The sequence below is a fragment of the Ctenocephalides felis genome, unplaced genomic scaffold, assembly GCF_003426905.1.
Source record: "Ctenocephalides felis isolate EL2017-DRISC unplaced genomic scaffold, ASM342690v1 CF-g0.4_SCAFFOLD_03571, whole genome shotgun sequence".
In the NCBI taxonomy this organism is placed as follows: domain Eukaryota; kingdom Metazoa; phylum Arthropoda; class Insecta; order Siphonaptera; family Pulicidae; genus Ctenocephalides; species Ctenocephalides felis.
Genome location: NW_020539725.1, coordinates 46,691,540 through 46,710,111, shown reverse-complemented (window position 1 = coordinate 46,710,111; position 18,572 = coordinate 46,691,540). Strand labels below are relative to the sequence as shown.

The 18,572-nt window shown below is 28.8% G+C and overlaps 1 protein-coding gene across 1 annotated transcript; it reads right to left on the bottom strand.

The window, feature by feature from the left end:
• Window positions 1-10,231: 10,231 nt before the first annotated feature.
• LOC113386151 (keratin-associated protein 19-2-like) lies at window positions 10,232-17,835 on the bottom strand. The gene is made up of 4 exons (XM_026623951.1): window positions 17,788-17,835; window positions 11,079-11,214; window positions 10,701-10,934; window positions 10,232-10,419 (listed from the first exon to the last, which is right to left on the bottom strand). The coding sequence occupies exons 1-4, from the start codon at window positions 17,833-17,835 to the stop codon at window positions 10,232-10,234; spliced, it is 606 nt and encodes a 201-aa protein (XP_026479736.1).
• Between the last annotated feature and the right edge of the window lie 737 nt (window positions 17,836-18,572).

The window sequence follows — 18,572 nt, the reverse complement described above, 5'->3', positions numbered from 1 at the left end:
TAAGTCGTTTAATTTTAAAAATTCTTCAAAGTTTGTAAAAATTAGTATTGTTATTTTGGCATTTGCCAAAACTAGACCTTTCATCGACGTTTGATCAAAAACGCCTGAACCGATTTCAGAAATTTAAAAGCCAATTGATGTATCTCAATGAGTTTTTCAGTTTTGTGCAACGATCTGCCAAGCCGTTTTTTTGTTGTTTTTTTGTAATTTGGAATAAAGTGTTCAACTTTAACACTTAAGCTAAAGTTTAAGCCTAAGTTGGGAATGATACTGATTAGTTTTAGGTGAAAATACCGGCGGTTTTCTTGTAATTGACTGTTGAAAAATAATATATATATATATCATGGTCTTATAGAACCTACTGAAATATTATGACCTTTCGAAAAGTAGTTCATCAAAGTTTGAGACAATTAGTAGTTTTTTTGACGCTTGTTAAAATTAACATTAGACGAATTACTTGTTATAACGATAGAGTACTTGGTCTTAATGATCATACTAAACCAGTTTCTTACGAAAACTGGTTCAATTATAAAAATTGTTGGTTTTTGAAAATTTGCTTTTAGAATAAGACTCCGAGTTAACGTGTTTGTTCGTTTTCAATTATGTGTAATAAATCCACTCGGAATACTTTTAATCACTCATAAATTGATTTATTTTTTATTGATTAAGCCGATTATTCACACATATCGGGAAGTTCATGGAACTTGCTCAAAGCAAAATACCAATACCAACTTGTTTTCATTAGCCAAGTTAACTATTATAATTTCTACTTCTTTCTTTTATTTCTATGCAATTTTAAATCAACAATTCAAAATCTATTTAATTTTAACTCAAAGCCAAAGATCAACTCGAGGATCTCTGGTATGTATGTAAGTCATGCTTCTGTAAATTTTTATGGATGTTTTACTTAATAGTTTGTGATAATGGCATATACTAATGACAAAAACCTTTTATGGTCAAATAATATGTTATCAAATTTGAAAATTGACTTAATCCAGTTTTAACTATTACTTTAAATTGCAGATGCGTTGGATAAATTTACGCAATAAATCAACAAGACTTTGCACGTATCATGGTTAATTTATAATTATGGGCAATAAATTTTATAGTAGCTTCAAATGTCTAGTGCTATAATAAAATTTATTTTATTATTCTCACTGTCATTAATGATTAATGGTTAATATTAATGTGCACTTTGCTTACGAGCTAAAATTTGGTTTCATAAATGTCTCCTAGATTAACAGATTAAGTTTCAGAAGTGTTTGTTATTGTATACAGTTTTGTATGGTTTTACATTAGTATTTTGCCAAAATTTGTAAAACAAAACCGAATTTAAATTAAAGAAAAACTAATTATTATTTACTCGTAATTGGCAAGTCTATGAACAGAAAATTTGTTAAGTAAACTTTTGGAATAAAGGTCATGGAACGTTTGGAATATAAGTCATGTATAATAGTAATGCAGGACTTCCAAACAAGAAAATACTGATTTTTGGTAGTCTTTTTCATTTAGTCCATAGTGATTTTGATAATCTAAAAGAATGCCAATGCAATATTGAATTTTAAAATAATTCTCCGAAGTTGAACTATTTCATGATAGCATAAAAGTTTTCTTTATGGCAACGTATCGTCAATGATGTGAAATTGCATGTAGTTGCCATTTGCCATAAACTACGGTTCATTTAAGATGAATCAATGAATTCAGTTGGCAAACTAAGCAGAGTGAATGTTATGTTTTCGGATTGTAACTGCAAAACATAACGTAAAACTTTATTATACATATATATATATATATATATATGTATATAAATATTGGTTTTTGATAATTTCTAGCATTTCTTGTGATTTTTCCACAGCCCTTTCAAAGGACTTGCATTTGCCAACGGTCTCTTCACAAATATCAATAGGGCTCGAATGCTTCTTGAACCACATAATCGGATAATTCGTTCTTCTGGTAAGTCAGTAGAAATATAGTATCTAAAAATATAAACTTATAAAGTATTCTCGACATAAAAACACATATCCATTTACATCTAAACTTCACCAAAAATCCAAACGGATCAGCCGGTATTTGTTTTTTTTTGTTCATCCTACGAGAAGGTGAGTCTTGAAAATCGTTCTAGAAAGAGTCGGATAAATAAAATGTAGAAATTTCAATTGGAATAAATTCACATTTATATAAGACGTTCGATTTCTTTATTTGTTCGATCAATGCGACGCCGAAGCACATATGCAAAACCGATCCGTATTTTATACGTAAAATGCATCACTTTTCCGAATAAGATTTTTATATTAAAGTCACATATAAAATGATCTCACGGCACGCGATGTTGCTGACAGCCATATGAGAATACCAAATATTTATATTTTAATGTAAATGTGTTTTTGCAAACGCACGTGTACTAGGAAACTGGATATAAAACTAGAAGAACAAAGATTAATTTTAAGAATTATAATTTAATTTTCTTTTTTTTTCTATTTTCATCAGGATAGACGCCTGTTTGAACCCTTTTCCCAGGTTTAGATATTTGGCCTAGATATGTCAGGCCTAATACTTCCTAGTTTTTGTCTCCTGTCCTCGCGGTAACCGCCATTGGGCCTTACTTCATAGGGGGAGGATCTAGAATACTATTTTCTCTTCTAATTATACTTTCTTCCTAATTAGTGATACTCCTCTCTTTCTATATCCTAACATGTATTTGTGTGCATATATGTATGTTTATGCACATATTAGCTGTTCCGGATAATCCATTTTTCGTTCGTTGATAATTGATGATAAATCACTAGTTAAAAATAAATTATAGTGAGTTTGCAAGATGCTGTATATGAACAAAATAGGGGTAGTTAATACAGACAAACTAAATGGTTCAAGCACTCATCTGCAAAATTCCAAAACTATTTTATATATTTTAATTCTAATTAAAAGCATAAAGCAAAATTTTTATCAACGCAGTTTCAGAACATTTTTATATGATGAAAAAATATTTAAAGGATATTAGTTGGGATTTCTCTGGATTGATTTTTGGTTTTGGATTTTGATTTATTATTAACTTCAATTAATTAAGTTATTGCAATCATCCAAAATTCGAAATTGAAAATTTTTGTATTTCTTCAAGTTTTGGTGGTTTCTGAACATTTTGGCATACCTTTGGCCAGAAAAAATGGATGTTTGTGTGTGTAGTAATGGATACAAAATTTCGTGCACGTTTTTGGGCGCACGGATCAACTGATTTGATTGTTTCAAAAAACATTCGATTCTTATTGATAAGGAGACGTGCTGATTAGTTTTTGGACAAAGCAGGTCTAGCCGTTTCGAAAATGCGGGAGTATTAGCGCCAAAAACGGTAACGAAATTTTTAAGAGAATCGGGCGTCCGATTTTGATAATTCAAAAAACATTTTACTTATATTGACAAAATAAAAAACTGATTGAATTTTTGGGAAGGCAGGTTAAGCCCTTTGGAGGTACAATAAAAAAGTAAAAAAATCGACATTTGTCGGTAAAAAATGATTATTAGACATATGCACACCAATTTATTAGATATTTTCTATGGGTTCCGTAACATTGACTCTGGCAGCTGAAGCAGCGCGATGGATTTTAATATTTCAAAATATAAAAAAAAATAATTTTATTCAAAAATTTCACAAATCTCAAAAATCAAATTATTTAAAGTTAAAAAAAAATCTTTGAAAAAAATAGTATTTGCTACGGGAAGTTCCAGCAATTTGCTTTGAAGCACGATTCCATACATCACCTAGTTCTGTTATTATATGAGTTTGTCATCTTATCACAACTACAAATTTTGCCTTGTATAAAAAACCGCGACAACTATCAATTATTACTATTTTATAGAATTTCATGGCTAATTTAAGTAAAATGTAATATAAAACAATCATGTACAAAATAAATTGAAGCTACATAGGCGAGAGCACATATTTCATAGCTCACATACTCGGCGTCAATTTTAAAGCAGCGTTAAATTTTCGATCTTTTACTGTCATTTCTCCCAAAGAAGTTATGCATAAATTAGCATATAAAAATAAACATCACCTTCAGTATTATATTATGAGCACGATATTCTGGTATGAATGCAGGAAATACCCATTGAAGGTTGTCTTTGATCATTTCGCGGGAATTGTTCACCTCATATTGTCAGACTGATGAAAGCACGATTGCAATTTGGACGGGAGGTTTTCCCCTTATCAGCAACTCAGGAATTTATGAGGAGTTGACTAAAACCTGTTTATTTTATTTAGAAATTCATATGCGTAGGGAAAAGAATTAAATTAAATATATATGGCAGCAAGACCGGTATTACAATAAACCACATGTAGGTGGATCTTCATAACTAGACCAAGTTGCTGGATTTCCTGATATTTGACAACAATCCATTTGTTCAACTAGAATTTATTATTTTGAATATTTAAAATGTGACAAAAATTGCTTTAAACTAGTGGTGTATATAACATCGTGCCTTAAGGCAAATTGCTGTAACTTCGTATTGATATATTCGCGGTATATTAAATGTTTTCTGAATCATTCAAATCGGTTGAGCCGTGTTCCCAAAACCGTCGACGAAAATATGTATCCGAACACACACACACACACATACATACACACTCGCATTAATCCCTTTTTTCTAAGATTTGCTAAAATATTCAGAAACATTCTGAAACGTAAAAATATATAAAAATATTTTTTTTTTTTTGCGATTACTATAACTTTTTCCAATTCCATATCAAAAAGTCTATATTTAATATATATATATATATATATATATATATATATATTATTTATTATTAGCATAGGTTCCCAAACCGTTTTGTGACTTGCACCCCTAGGGCTTTGCCACGGACTTTTTATTACTCGATATTGTTTTTTTTTTATGAATTTCTAGCTATACCTATAGCTATATAGAATTTATCAATAAATATTCAAAGTGCAAATATATTTTACTTGTTTATGATCATTAATTGAATTAAAAATAACAATAAGAAAATAAGCGAAGAAAGTAAGCGAATAACAATTATTTAACTTTCCCAATAATCCTGCTTTTGCGCCTCTTTTTTTTATTAATAATAATCAGAATATTTTTACAATGAGTTATATTGATTGACATAGTATTAATATAAATAAATGGGTTTGCAAACTTTTTTGTATCGTGATCCCTTCGACTTTGCCACTGACTCTCCTATTTACCCGATATCATTTTTCGATATCAGGACCCCATGTGGAAATGCTTATAGAATTATAGAATTTAATTATTTACTATTAGAGATTAAATTTGTTCTTGGCCGGTTAGGATTTCAGCAGTTTTGAGAAGTATCATCCCTATCTTTCAAAAATTTAAGTTTTCTTTGGACAAAATAGTTATCGGACGATAATTACTTTACGTTTATGTTCTGATAAAAAAAATGGTTAACAATGCTATTTTAGGTAACATTCTAGTGAAAACTGGATGTCGATACTTTATTTTTTATTTTATTTCCATATAAATTACAATCTATCTCCAAGAGACATTCAGTAATTAGATTGTTGGTAGTAAAAATGGATGCTTAAAAGGATACCCAGTAGTAAACCTTTTAGTTATGATATTGATACTTTATAAATAAATCTTTAATTCTAAGCATTTCTTACTTTTTATTGATTTATTTAATACAATCGTCAACCGTTGTTCTAATCAATAAACACTGTACACTATTCCACATAGCCGGTTTTCAAATATTTGGATTTCTAATTATAAAAGCATACACTTCTTGTTAAATGTTTATTAACAATATATGTTTCATAAACTGTTCATAATGAAATCGGAAATTTGGTTTTGTCTAAAATTAAATGGAACTATTAATTTCTGGTATTTTATTACACGAGACACCATTTTTGAGAAGTTTAGAGACGAATGCGTCACTATTTGTTTATTTGACAGGTTTTTGCGTCATATACACCTGTACCGTGAATTTACGTACCTGGTATTAATTTTAGCTTGTTTCTTTTATACATGAGCTTTATAATATATATATATATATATATATATATATATATATATATATGAATATATATATATATATACTAGCTGATCCGGCAAACGTTATATTCTAGTATAAAATGTTTAGTATAAAAATAACTAACCTATTGCAAATGTGGTATATAAGTGAAAGGCGCAGCTAACAAAAAAGATATGAATAGTTTATCCACTGCAAAGCACGCCACATATAAATGTTCCCGGGTTATTTTATTAGCCTTTACAAGTGCCAACCTAATCTGAAACTGATTATATTTAAATTAAAATGTCACATTTAAAGTTTCAAGATTTTGATTTAATATCACTACGCTTTTCAGTAATTTTTGAATTACTGAACAATAATTCAGTAAGTTTTGAATTACGATGCAAAATCCGATAACTCAATTTTAAATTGTATGCGTGTATATTTGTCACTTCTGCATTGAAGAATATAAACACAAAGAAAATTGATCTCAAAACTGAAAAAAAATTTTAGGGTTGGTCAACCCTAAAAAATAAAATATTTTAAATTGACATTTAAGCATTTTCATGAACTAAAAAAATCCTAACTAAAGTTACGTCAAATAATAGGCCAAATTAAAATTAGAAGAAATGTTGATTCCATAATTAAAAAAATAGGGGTGGATAACTCTTCATGAATATAAAGTTTTTTGTTGTAAAGAGTTCTATGTCCTTCAATGTTAATTTATAAAATATTAAAAGAAAAAAAAAAGACCTGTAAAATTTAATATTGGTCAACGATCTTTGAAAGAATTTTATTTTTTACAACTATTGTACCATTCTGTTTGTTCATAACATTTTAGTTTATAATAATAATAAAATTGCGCCTGATGAATGTGACAAACGGCGAATAAATATGTACGCAGCATAATATAATCTCTGGGAATAATAAAACTTCACGAAATTGTGCATGTGTTATATTTTACAAATCGAATTACCGTTTTTAATGTTCTGAAACCTTCAAAACGTGAAAATTTCAATTTTGAATTTTTTTGCGATTACTCTAACTTACCCTACGGGAAGTTAATTATTTGAATCGGTTTATCCATACGTACGAAATCGTCGACGAAAAATAATTGTATCCACACTTCATACACAACACACATCCACTTAATCAGAAACTGTTCAGAAATCCCTGAAACGTGAAGATATGTAAAAAATTGCATTTTCAATTTTTAAACGATTATAATAACTTACCCTACGAAAAGTTAATAAACTGTATTTAAAATTAATGCAAATGAAAAATAATATATTAATTCATAGATAATGCAAAAATAACGATTTCGTAACTTTTATTTACCATTATTTGCTTAAGAAAGAAAAGCTTCCGTAGCATTTGTGTTGAGTATCCTTTTCTCTACAATGGCGATGTTGAGGGGATTAAATGGCTTTTTCTCAGCATTAAGTAATTACATTAAACATTTATTTTGAATCGACAAGGTTTACATGCTGTTCTTGATGGATATACAGTCTCAGAAATATCTTGAGTGCGTATGTGACATAAGAACTTACATGCTTAAGGAGGGTTTTATTACCGATTCCAAGTGAATAACTCGGGCCCTCGATTCTTCACATTTCGTCAGCATAACCATGACTATATGTCGTCGTTTTTTTCCTTCGCAACATGGTAAAACATAACACTCCTTTGTATATATTTCGTATTACAGAAAAATGAAGATGAAAAAACAGACCAGCTTCTGAGATGAAATGAAAAATGGTTTGCAATTCGCCTGAAAAGCATTCACAACACCTAGATGCTATAATATTTGACAATTAATAGATATTAAGTTTTTATAATCATTCAAAAATAGACATTGAAAATTTTTGCATTTCTTCTTTTGAAGGTTTCTGAACATTTTGGCATACCTCGGAAAAAATGGATGTGTGTGTGTATATATGTACTGATACAATTTTTCGTTCACGTTTTCGGTTCAAAAAACATTCGATTCCTATTGATAAGGAGATGTGCCGATTAGTTTTTGGCAAAAGAAGGTTCAACCGTTTCGGAAATACCGAGCAAAGAGTGCAGAAAATAGAAATCGAGTTTTGAGAGAACGGAGCATTCGATTTGAAAAATCCAAAAAGCATTCGAGTTGTAATGACGGGGAGAAGTGGTGATTAGTTTTTGGCAAAGGCAGGTCCAGCAGATTCGGTTATACTGAGCTAAATGTGCAAAAATGTCAGTTTTTAGGAAACTAAGCATCCGATTTGAATAATTCAGAATACTTTCTGCTTGTGTGGACGAAACGATTGTTTTTAGGATTTTTTTGGTTCTTATTTATTTTTTTTTTTTTTTTGAATATCGAAAATAATTCGAATTTTAAAATCAATTCTAGCTATAGTTCTTAACCTCACTTATATACTTCAAATGAATAATTTTAACTTTGCAAATCAGTTAAAAAAATTCTTATAAATATTTGACAATATCCATCATTTTAAATTCGATTGATTAAATTTTGTTTATTTACTTCTCTGTAAACATATATAAGTTAAAGTATTTATAATAATCTATTTCAAAACATTTAATATTCCTGGAATATTTCATTACGGTAGGGGAAGTTCCAGCAATTTGTCGATAGGGAAAGTTCCAGCACGATGCCAAACGATTTTTCAGCAAATTTATTTTAGGCTTCTTCAATTCCAATTTTTTAATTTTATTGAATTTATATTTTACTTTTACATTATAAGAAAGTGATTAAAAAAATATTTTAATCGTTGCATTTCATTGCTTTTTTTTTCTATCTTTTAAAAATAATAGAAAATAATTTTAAGCTAAGTACATTTGGGTTTAATTGATATTGGTCATTTTTTTAAAGATTTAGTCAGTAACGTAGACATGATGACGTAGACTTTTGGGTTTGATTTTTCATTTTTTGATTTCCGGGGAATACAAAAGTTTAAGTCATAAAAAAAGAATCTACTACAAAAGACTTTAAAAATAAATAATTAAAATAAAAACGCAAAAACTTAACTGTTTTTCTTAATTTTACATAAACGAAGTCGCTGGTACAGCTAAATATAATTAAACTAAATAAAAGTAGGTGCATGATATGTATAGATTAATAAAATACCTGCAGGCGATTTTAAAGTGAATTAAAAATTACTGAAATCAAACTATTGTTCTTATAATTAATTCCGATTGATGTGAAAATTCTCATTCTTTACTATTGTTCATTATTATTAATTCCATAACGAATATATGTTAATTTTTATTTGACACGCAGGTATTTACGATGACAATAATCTTATACATGAGAATAGATTTCTTGATTAAAATTGTATAAAAGTAAATGTGAGGAAATCAAATCTTTGCTGCGGTAATAATATAATGTAAATGTCATCAATATGATTCTATCATAAAGAAAAATAAATAAATTTCAAAGCATTGCTAATTATCATTATTGCATTTTTTTTTTACTAAACTAAAATAAAATTGCTATTTTGGTTCTAATTGAAATTTGGTTCAAATACACATACATATTTTTTTAATTACACAAAATTTAAAATTAAAGACATGAAAATGTTAAAAGTCAGACTAATTGTAATTTACTACGACGATTTGATTAACAGAAAATTAGTAATAGAATCTTGTATGTTGAAACTTTAAAACCGATTCGATTTTTATGTATAATACTCTCATGCCAATAAGATGACATACTTTTTACAGCAACTTTTACAAACTGCACATACATGACATGACTGTAAAATAAATTCAAATATAAATAAAAAATAAATAGTTTGTATCTGTAAATTTTATTTCCAAATCGTACAAAAATATAGAACAGCAAAATGTACAGATATTTTTCGAAAAGTATAAAAAAACTATATATGTAAACGTGTATAAAGGAAATCACAATCGTAAAAATAAATTGACTAACAACGAAACATTACATGAATGTATGTCATATAAAAGTCAGTCTCGAGTTATTTTATGATAATGTTTCGATTTTAATCGTTAAAAGTCGACAACACGTCTCCGAGACGGATTTTCAAACTTTTGGAAAGTGGATTTGGCAGTGGATTTAATATAATACTCAAAATTATACAAAAACTATAAAATATCCCACTTTTCCTTTGTCAAATATATGCAATAATCTTTTATACACATGTACAGATACGAAAATATATACATACACGTACAAAATAAAGCACGCGTTTTGGATGAGTGTTGTGTTTGTGTGTGTCGTGTGTTTTTTGTGTTCAGCTACGCTTAATGGTGTCCGTAGCCGCCGTAGCCGTAACCTCCATAACCGCCGAGCTTGGAGAATCCGTAACCTCCTCCGTATCCTCCGTAACCTCCATAACCTCCATAACCTCCATGACCAAGACCTGCTCCTGAGTAGATGACTTTGCTGGCGATTGGTGCAGCTACGATGGCTGGGGCGGCGTAGCCGTATCCTAAGGTAAAGGAAAAAATCATTTTTGTCCATTACAATCGAAAATGAAACTAATTAATATGTAGATAGATGTACAAATACCTTAATTACTCACTTTTTTCTTTATGTAATATATTATCGAATAAATAAATCTTTTTAAATAAACAAACTAATTGCTATGTTTGCAATTGCTAATGACCTAGTTTTGTGACTAATTGATCGACAAGTTTGCATCTCTCAAATTTAATAATAAAAAATCTATTATTATTACCTTGTTAAATTTATACTATCACTTATTCTTACCTCCGTATCCACCATATCCTCCGTGTCCGTATCCTCCGTATCCTCCGAATCCTCCATGTCCGTATCCACCATATCCGCCATAACCGCCATAGCCTCCGATTCCGTGAGTGGTGGCGTAGCTTACTTTAGAGACAGCGATGGGGGCAGCGGCTACATATCCGCCATGGCCGAGTCCTCCGAATCCTCCATAGCCTCCGAATCCGTGACCTCCGTATCCTCCGTAGCCTCCATAGCCTGGAGGAAAAAAATATGAATTAAATATTAGAAATGAAGTTCAAATTTGATGTACTGTTTGGCGGTTCGAGTCATGATGATCCTCCAGTAACAATATTTGAAAACCAAAATTAGTTTTTTCGGGATTATCAATTATATTCTTACCCAAACCGTGTCCTCCATAGCCTCCATAACCACCTCCATAACCTAAGCCGATCAATCCACGTTTCTCAGTTTTTTTCTCAACTGGTTCATCTTCGGCGTAGCAAGAAGCCAAGAGAACTGTGCACAAGGCGAACACCTGAAACAAATATAATAGTTTCTCAAAATGTCCAAATAAACAAGATTTATATTTTTTTCTAATTATACACGTGTCTATTAATAACAATATTTATAGCTATTAACTATATTAGCGATATCACGATCGTTTTCCTGAGTTCCTAAATTTAATTAATTAATATAAATCCTATTAATGAGAACAAAGACTAAATCATCCTTTTCTAAAATTAATTAATTGTTTGAAAATGATTTCAATAAGATCAGAGAATATTTAATGAATCCTTTGAATTTGTGTTTGTAATCAGAAGGTGAATAAATTCAGACAAACAAGATGCTTATGAAAGGCATCGAAGAACATCCATCGGCTTAGTAGGACATCAAGTATATTTTCTTGGAGTATTTTGAATTCACCAGAATGAATATCTTAAATTAAATTTTGAATAAATCGACTAGGTGTATGAAAAAGGACAATAGTTTGATATACCTAAAACTGAATTACGAAGACATTTAAATATAACAATTTAAAGACATAGGCATAGTCTTACCAGACATTTAAATATAACGATTTCGTTTCAATTTTCAATTTAAAATTAATTTTTTTTTTGAATTTTTTTCCCTTGAAAATGAAAGCGACAGAGTAAAAGTGATTGATTTGTTTTTGGTTAGTATGTGATCAATATCTAACATTTAATGTGAATTAAACAAATAATGATGAAACAAGGTTTTTCCAAATTTTTGCCTTTTTGCAATAATAGATACACAAATTGATGCACATTTAAAATAAAATGTGATATATGATCATTAGAAAAATATGTGTTTGGACGTATTTTCGTTTTATTACATTGGCCATGAAGGTGACAATCTTCATGGCATTGAGCTTTTACACGGGATTGTTGCTACCCGTGGTAGAGTGGGTAGCGGTGAGTTTGATAGTACTAATTGTTCACTTCTAAAAGAAAAGTCCGCGAAACATGTATAATAAATAATAAATAAATAAATCTTTTCTCATTATAATTTGGTTACAAATCAGTGATCGTAGTAACAAATACATACGAATACAAAATAAATAAAAGATCAATACAATATGTGAACCTGATTTAAATATTGAAATCATTCGCACAATATGTAAAATGTAAATCACAAAAAAGTTATGCAAGAAAAAATATTGTGACACATCCTACTAAAAATATATATTATATCTGCTGTAAATAATTATATTGTTCTATAATTAAATACTTATTGGAGGAAAAATGCATTACCCATTACCTATTATCTATTTCCCAACTGTGTATCCAACCTATAATCAAACTTCCATCGTTACCACATACATCTATATACCAAGAAACGATTCAGTTACAAGTTACACGCCAAATGCTGCAATCAATTTTGACAGAAATTCGATTCAACCGAATTGGAATTTGATTCAAAACTCGATGCTACATTGAAATTTAATACGACGTTCGAATAATTCATTACAGACACGATGCAGAGGAAATGCACTTGTTCTGCATCCGATTTTAGAAAAAAGTTAGAAGGAAAATGATTGGCTAACGACTATGTAAGTAGATGTAGATATTTTATATCTAACCTAAGCGAGTTTTTTTTAAGGAGTTGGGTAAGAAGTTTTCAATTATGAACAAACTTTTTATCGAGATAGTAATTAACTTGAACGATTAGTTAGGAAATTAAAAAGATTAAGTTGAATTACCAGCTCTAAATTGTTTAACGAGTCTGGCTTGGTTTGAAAATATCTGCTGAGTCTATAATTAACTTCCCGAAGGAGAAGTTTGTTTTTATAAAAAAATACGATTTGCTAATTTTATGTTTTCTCGCCGTTTCAAGCCATTCTGAATCGAATGAGACCAAATTTAGAAAAAGTATGCGTGTGTGTGCGTGAACAGATTTTTTGCTGTAAATTGACGTTTTCGCAAAAATGGCTGCACCAATTTCGAAAATTTAAATACCATTTGATGTATTTCTATAAGGACTATTGTTTGTCAGTTTTGTGCGACGATCTGCCAAGCCGTTTCTTTGTAATTTGGAAAAATGTGTTTAACTTTTTCACCGCATTTAAGCTCATACTATCGAATCGATTTCAAGAAATCAAAAACTGTTCGAAAGATATTAGTTGGGAATGATGTTACTGATTAGTTTTAAGTGAAAATCTACCGAGCCGTTTTCTTGTAATTAATCTTAAAAAAAATTAAATCCGATTTTTATGGAACCTTTTTTAGCGATATATACCATGGTCTTATAGATCTTACTGAAATATTATGGCCTTACGACAAGTAGTTTAATTTTAAAAATGTATCGAAATTTGAGAAAATGAGTAGTTTTTTTGACGTTTGTTAAAATTAAAATTAGACGATTTACTTGGTATAACAATAGAGTACTTGGTCTTATTGAAGATACTAAACCATTAAAGTCTTACGGAAACTGGTTCAATTATAAAAATTGTTGATTTTTGAAAATTAGCTTTTAGAGAATACTGCGAGTTAACTTCTTCGTTCGTTTTTAATTAAGTAGCAATTGAGTAGTAATTGAGTAATAAATCCATTCGGAATACTTTTAATCACTCATAAATTAATTTAGTTTTTATTGAAGTTCATGTAACTTGCCTCAAGGCAAAATACCAATACCAACTAGTTTATTGATTGAACAAAATCTTAAGTAGCGTATGTTAAAAAAACTGCTGTGGAATATGGATGAAAAGTACTTTAATACGTTAATTGCCATGTCAGTCATATGTGTCTGACATCAAAAAAAAACGTTTTAATATAGGGCCATGTTAGTCATATACGTGTGACATAAAAATACTATTTTATAAGGAATTTGAGAAAAAATCTTTGATACATTAACTAACTTATCTAATAAAGTTACCATGGTTCATGAAAAAAAAATTCTGATGTGATTAACGCGTTAATTATGAATGTACTTTTAAAATTGTATTAAATAATTGAATTTTTTAATTATGATCAACACTACCATTAGTACGCAAATAATTATGTGCATTTCTAAAAATTCAAAGAACTTTCCATATTACACAATGCTTCAGACATCATTTCCTTTTCCAGTAAGAATCTCTGGTTACAGAAATATATTATTACCAGTTTTGTTACTTGGATGTGGGTTTGCCTTTGTGCGATGGATATTGTATTTTTATATGGAAGAAAATAATTATCGTATTACTTTTTTGTGCAACGGTCTCACTCGACTGAGCTACAGTGTCATTGCCAAATGTTGCGAAATTCTCAATGAATGTGATAAAGGTGTATTTATATAAGAATTTGTATGGGATTATGGAATTTGTACGTGTCTTTATTGTTGGAAAAATTAGGGCTAATATTGTTGTTGAAGCATCTTTGAAAGAACAACATTGCAAGGGAAGAAGGAGGATTGTTATGCCCTTAATTCCTTAAATTATTTTGCAAGAGTATAGAAGATATTATGTCAACTCTCTATGAGCTGAATTTTTGATTTACATGAATGAAACGGCGGAATGAAAAATCAGTAATTGTATGCCTATATATGCAAATAAAAATTAAAAACCTCTTTTAACGAATTTTTTGGTGACTTCGAAGTCACAGCGGCCTATTATGTACTAACACTTTGTTTTGAGAGAATATTATTTCAGGTTGAAAAGCCTAGCATAGATATTGATATTTATCTTCACTACGTTATATAATCTAGATTCATGTCATCTCACAAAAACACAAATATTTGGTAAGATATCGAAAACGTAGAATTTGACCTAAGAGTTACACCCATAAAGGTTACGGACTTAAAAGGGTTAAAATAAACACACAACACCAAATTACACAAATTTGGTGTTTCACATCATTCTGTTACAGGCAACGAAATTTGACAGAATTTTAGATATTTTTTTCAATCGTTATATTCAATTCCTCAAAATTTAAAGCTTTATAATTGTTTAATGTATGAATGTATTTTTATAATCGTGAAAACTCTGAGTAAAAGTAGCAGTTTTTTAAAAATTGTGTTTCTTAAAATATAAAATGAGATAAATGACACAAATTTAAGTAACTTTTGAAATTCTAAATAATTCTGTTGTCAAATAGCAAAAAAATTGCTAATTTTAAGGATTTAATAAATTAATTAGATTTTTATATTTTACAGTTTTATGACAACTACGTGCATACTGGAATAAATGGTAAGTTTATCTCCAAAGTTTTATAAATTGTAATCGTAACATACAATTTCTGAAATTAATTAGTCTTTTAAAGCTCACAATTGTTTTAATTACTAATGAATTATTAAAATAAAACTGGTTTTGGTGGCTGTTTTCCATTTATTAATGAACTTTTCAATTGAAGTATAAATCTCTCTAAAGCTCATGGCTTTGCTTTTAAACTTTGATATTTGCAAAAGCTTTCGTCTTTACATCGAATCACAAAACAAGCCCATATTAAAGTACATACAAGTCGTAGATTGAATAATTTCATAAAGACTAACAGACATATAAAATATATTTTACTTATAAATATATTTTGGAAGCTCATTCTATTACATTTCATTAATAAAAGCAAAGTCTGTCCTATTGTATTCATATTTTAATAATGATTTCTTTCCTGCCTCCAACAACAATCGCGATGATGATGAGACGTGAGCTTTTTGATTCGAAAACGGCAACTGAGCTTTTTTAATTAAAAGCTCCGTTTCCATTGCAAAAAAAACTTTTATAACAAAAGCTCGTCAGCGGAAAGCGATCGTCATAATGGAGAGCGCACTCCATTGTAAATAATGGATGCATGCATTTGTGTGGGATTATTTTCACAACAAAGATTAAAGTTGAGGAATTTGATTTAGTTCACGAGCTAATTTTAACTATTTAAAAGTAAAAGCTTGTTTTGTCGATTAGAATAAAAAACTAGTTGTTATTGGTATTTTGCCTTAAGGCAAGTTACATGAACTTTCCGATATGTGTAAATAATCGACTTAATCAATGAAAAATAAATTAATTTATGAGTGATTAAATGTATTCCAAGTGGATTTATTACGCATAATTGAAAACGAACAAACGCGTGAACTTGGAGTATTTTCTACAAGCAAATTTTTAAAAATCAATAATTTTTATAATTGAATCAGTTCACGTAGGACTTTAATGGTTTAGTATGTTCATTCAGATCAAGTACTCTATCGTTATACTACGTAAATCATCTAATTTTAATTTTAACAACTACTTATTTTCTCAAACTTCGATGAATTTTTAAAATTAAACTACTTGTCGTAAGGCCGTAATAATTCAGTAAGTTCTATAAGACCATGATATATATCGCCAAAAAAAGTTCCATAAAAATCGACTTAAATTTTTAGATTAGCAAACGTCGATAAAATGTCTAATTTTGACAAATGCCAAAAAAACGATACTAATTTTTGCAAACTTTGACGAATTTTTAAAGTTAAACGAGTTGTCGAAAAGCCTGATGATCTATAAGACTATGGTATCTATCGTCAAAAAATAATAATGAAAATTGTCAAAAAAATTATCTTGATTATATTTTTTTGAAACTTTTATTTATATTTGTCAATACACCCTTGCCACTCGTAAATTGAAAAGTACAGATAATACTCGTATATATTATATTTATAAGCTTATGAAATTTGTGAATGTTTTGTGTTATAAATGTAATTTTTAATATATTTTGAGTAAAAAGATTGAGTTTTCAGGGGTATGCTTTGAATCTGATTTATTTGAAATATTTATGATAAAAAAAAATGGCTTAAATGGTTCAATTTGTGTTTATGGGTCTTGTGTTATTTTTTGTTAATTTAGAATTTTTTATCACAAAATTTTACATTTAATGAACAAAAGCCGATTTCTTTAGTTTTTCTCCTGAGTTTTATAGAATTGTATATTCTATAAAAGTAAAGCAGTTGTATACATATCAAAAATATTATATTCAGATATATCATATTTCTTTAAAAATGCATGAGAAATGGTTATCACTTAAATAAAAATTATTTCACATAACCAAACAATCAAAATGAACAATATGGTAATTCAATTATTATTTTTTTCTATAAAATTATAACCCATGAGAATTGAAAATATAATTTCCCATGGATGGCTAATTGATTATGTTTCGTAATATGTAATAAACAAATATTTATAAAAGTTATTATTAAATAAATAATTGTATTAGAAAAAATTCAATTGTTAATCGTATTAAAGTTATTCGGGGTATAAGTAGGTATACTGCGTTTTAATTTTTTTTTAAATTAAATCTTACACTTAATAAAATAAATGATTTTATTTGTCATTAATTATTATTAATTATATTTTATAAAATTTTGAATGTTTTTATTTTTTAATAATTTCGTTAAAATAAAATAATTGTTCTGAGTGTTAGTGCAAATGTATCGTGTAAAATTAAAAATAATTTATAAAAAATATTTCTACTTACGAAGAACTTCATGGTGGATTTGGTAAAGATGCAGTTAATGCAAACACGAGGAATTACTATTTGTTGTAATACTTGAATCAAGTACTATACAATACTGTGATTAGACATTCTGATTCCGCGGTATTTATACCACTCTATCTTACCTTACCACTACTTTTCTCAAAACATACCTGTAAGATATTCAAAGGTATTTTCCTGCAACCAGTATTATCACACATGTCCATGTACATGTGGGGGGTGAACGCGAAAAAGTTAGAAAAATGACATCTGGTTAAAGTGGGGATCGAAAAAGATTTACACATCTCCGAAGGTTCCTGGACCAGATAGATTTAAAAAGGATAAGAGGGAATTCGATTTTTTTATATATTTTGGAGTAATCTATCTCGATATCAGTTTAGGAGTGACAGAGGAATCAAAAAAGGTTTTGTAGTAATGTGAAAATAACTTTATGAAGAGACAGTTGAATGTTTCACAAAGAACTGCTGGTGTCGCTTTCTGTAAATTTACATATAACGAGGGTTTTATATTTGGGGAAATGGTTTGATATTCGATTGATTGTAAAGAATTTTATAATTTTTTAACTTCCCAGAGGAGAAACGGTCTTAAGACAAGTCGTTTAATTTTAAAAATTCTTCAGTTTGCAAAAATTAGTATCGTGTTTTGGCATTTGCCAAAATTAGACATTTCATCAACAAAACGCCTGAACCGATTTTAAAAATTTAAAAGCCATTTGATGTATTTTAATCATTTGTCAGTTTTGTGCGACGATAAGCTTTTCGTCCACATTTAAGCTCATACTACCGAATAGATTTTAAAAATTCAAAAACTATTCGAAAGATATTAGTTGAGAATGATACTGATTAGTTTTAGGTGAAAATCTACCGAGCCGTTTTTTGTAATTAACTGTTGAAAAAAATTTAAGCCGATTTTTATGGAACTTTGGCGATATATATCA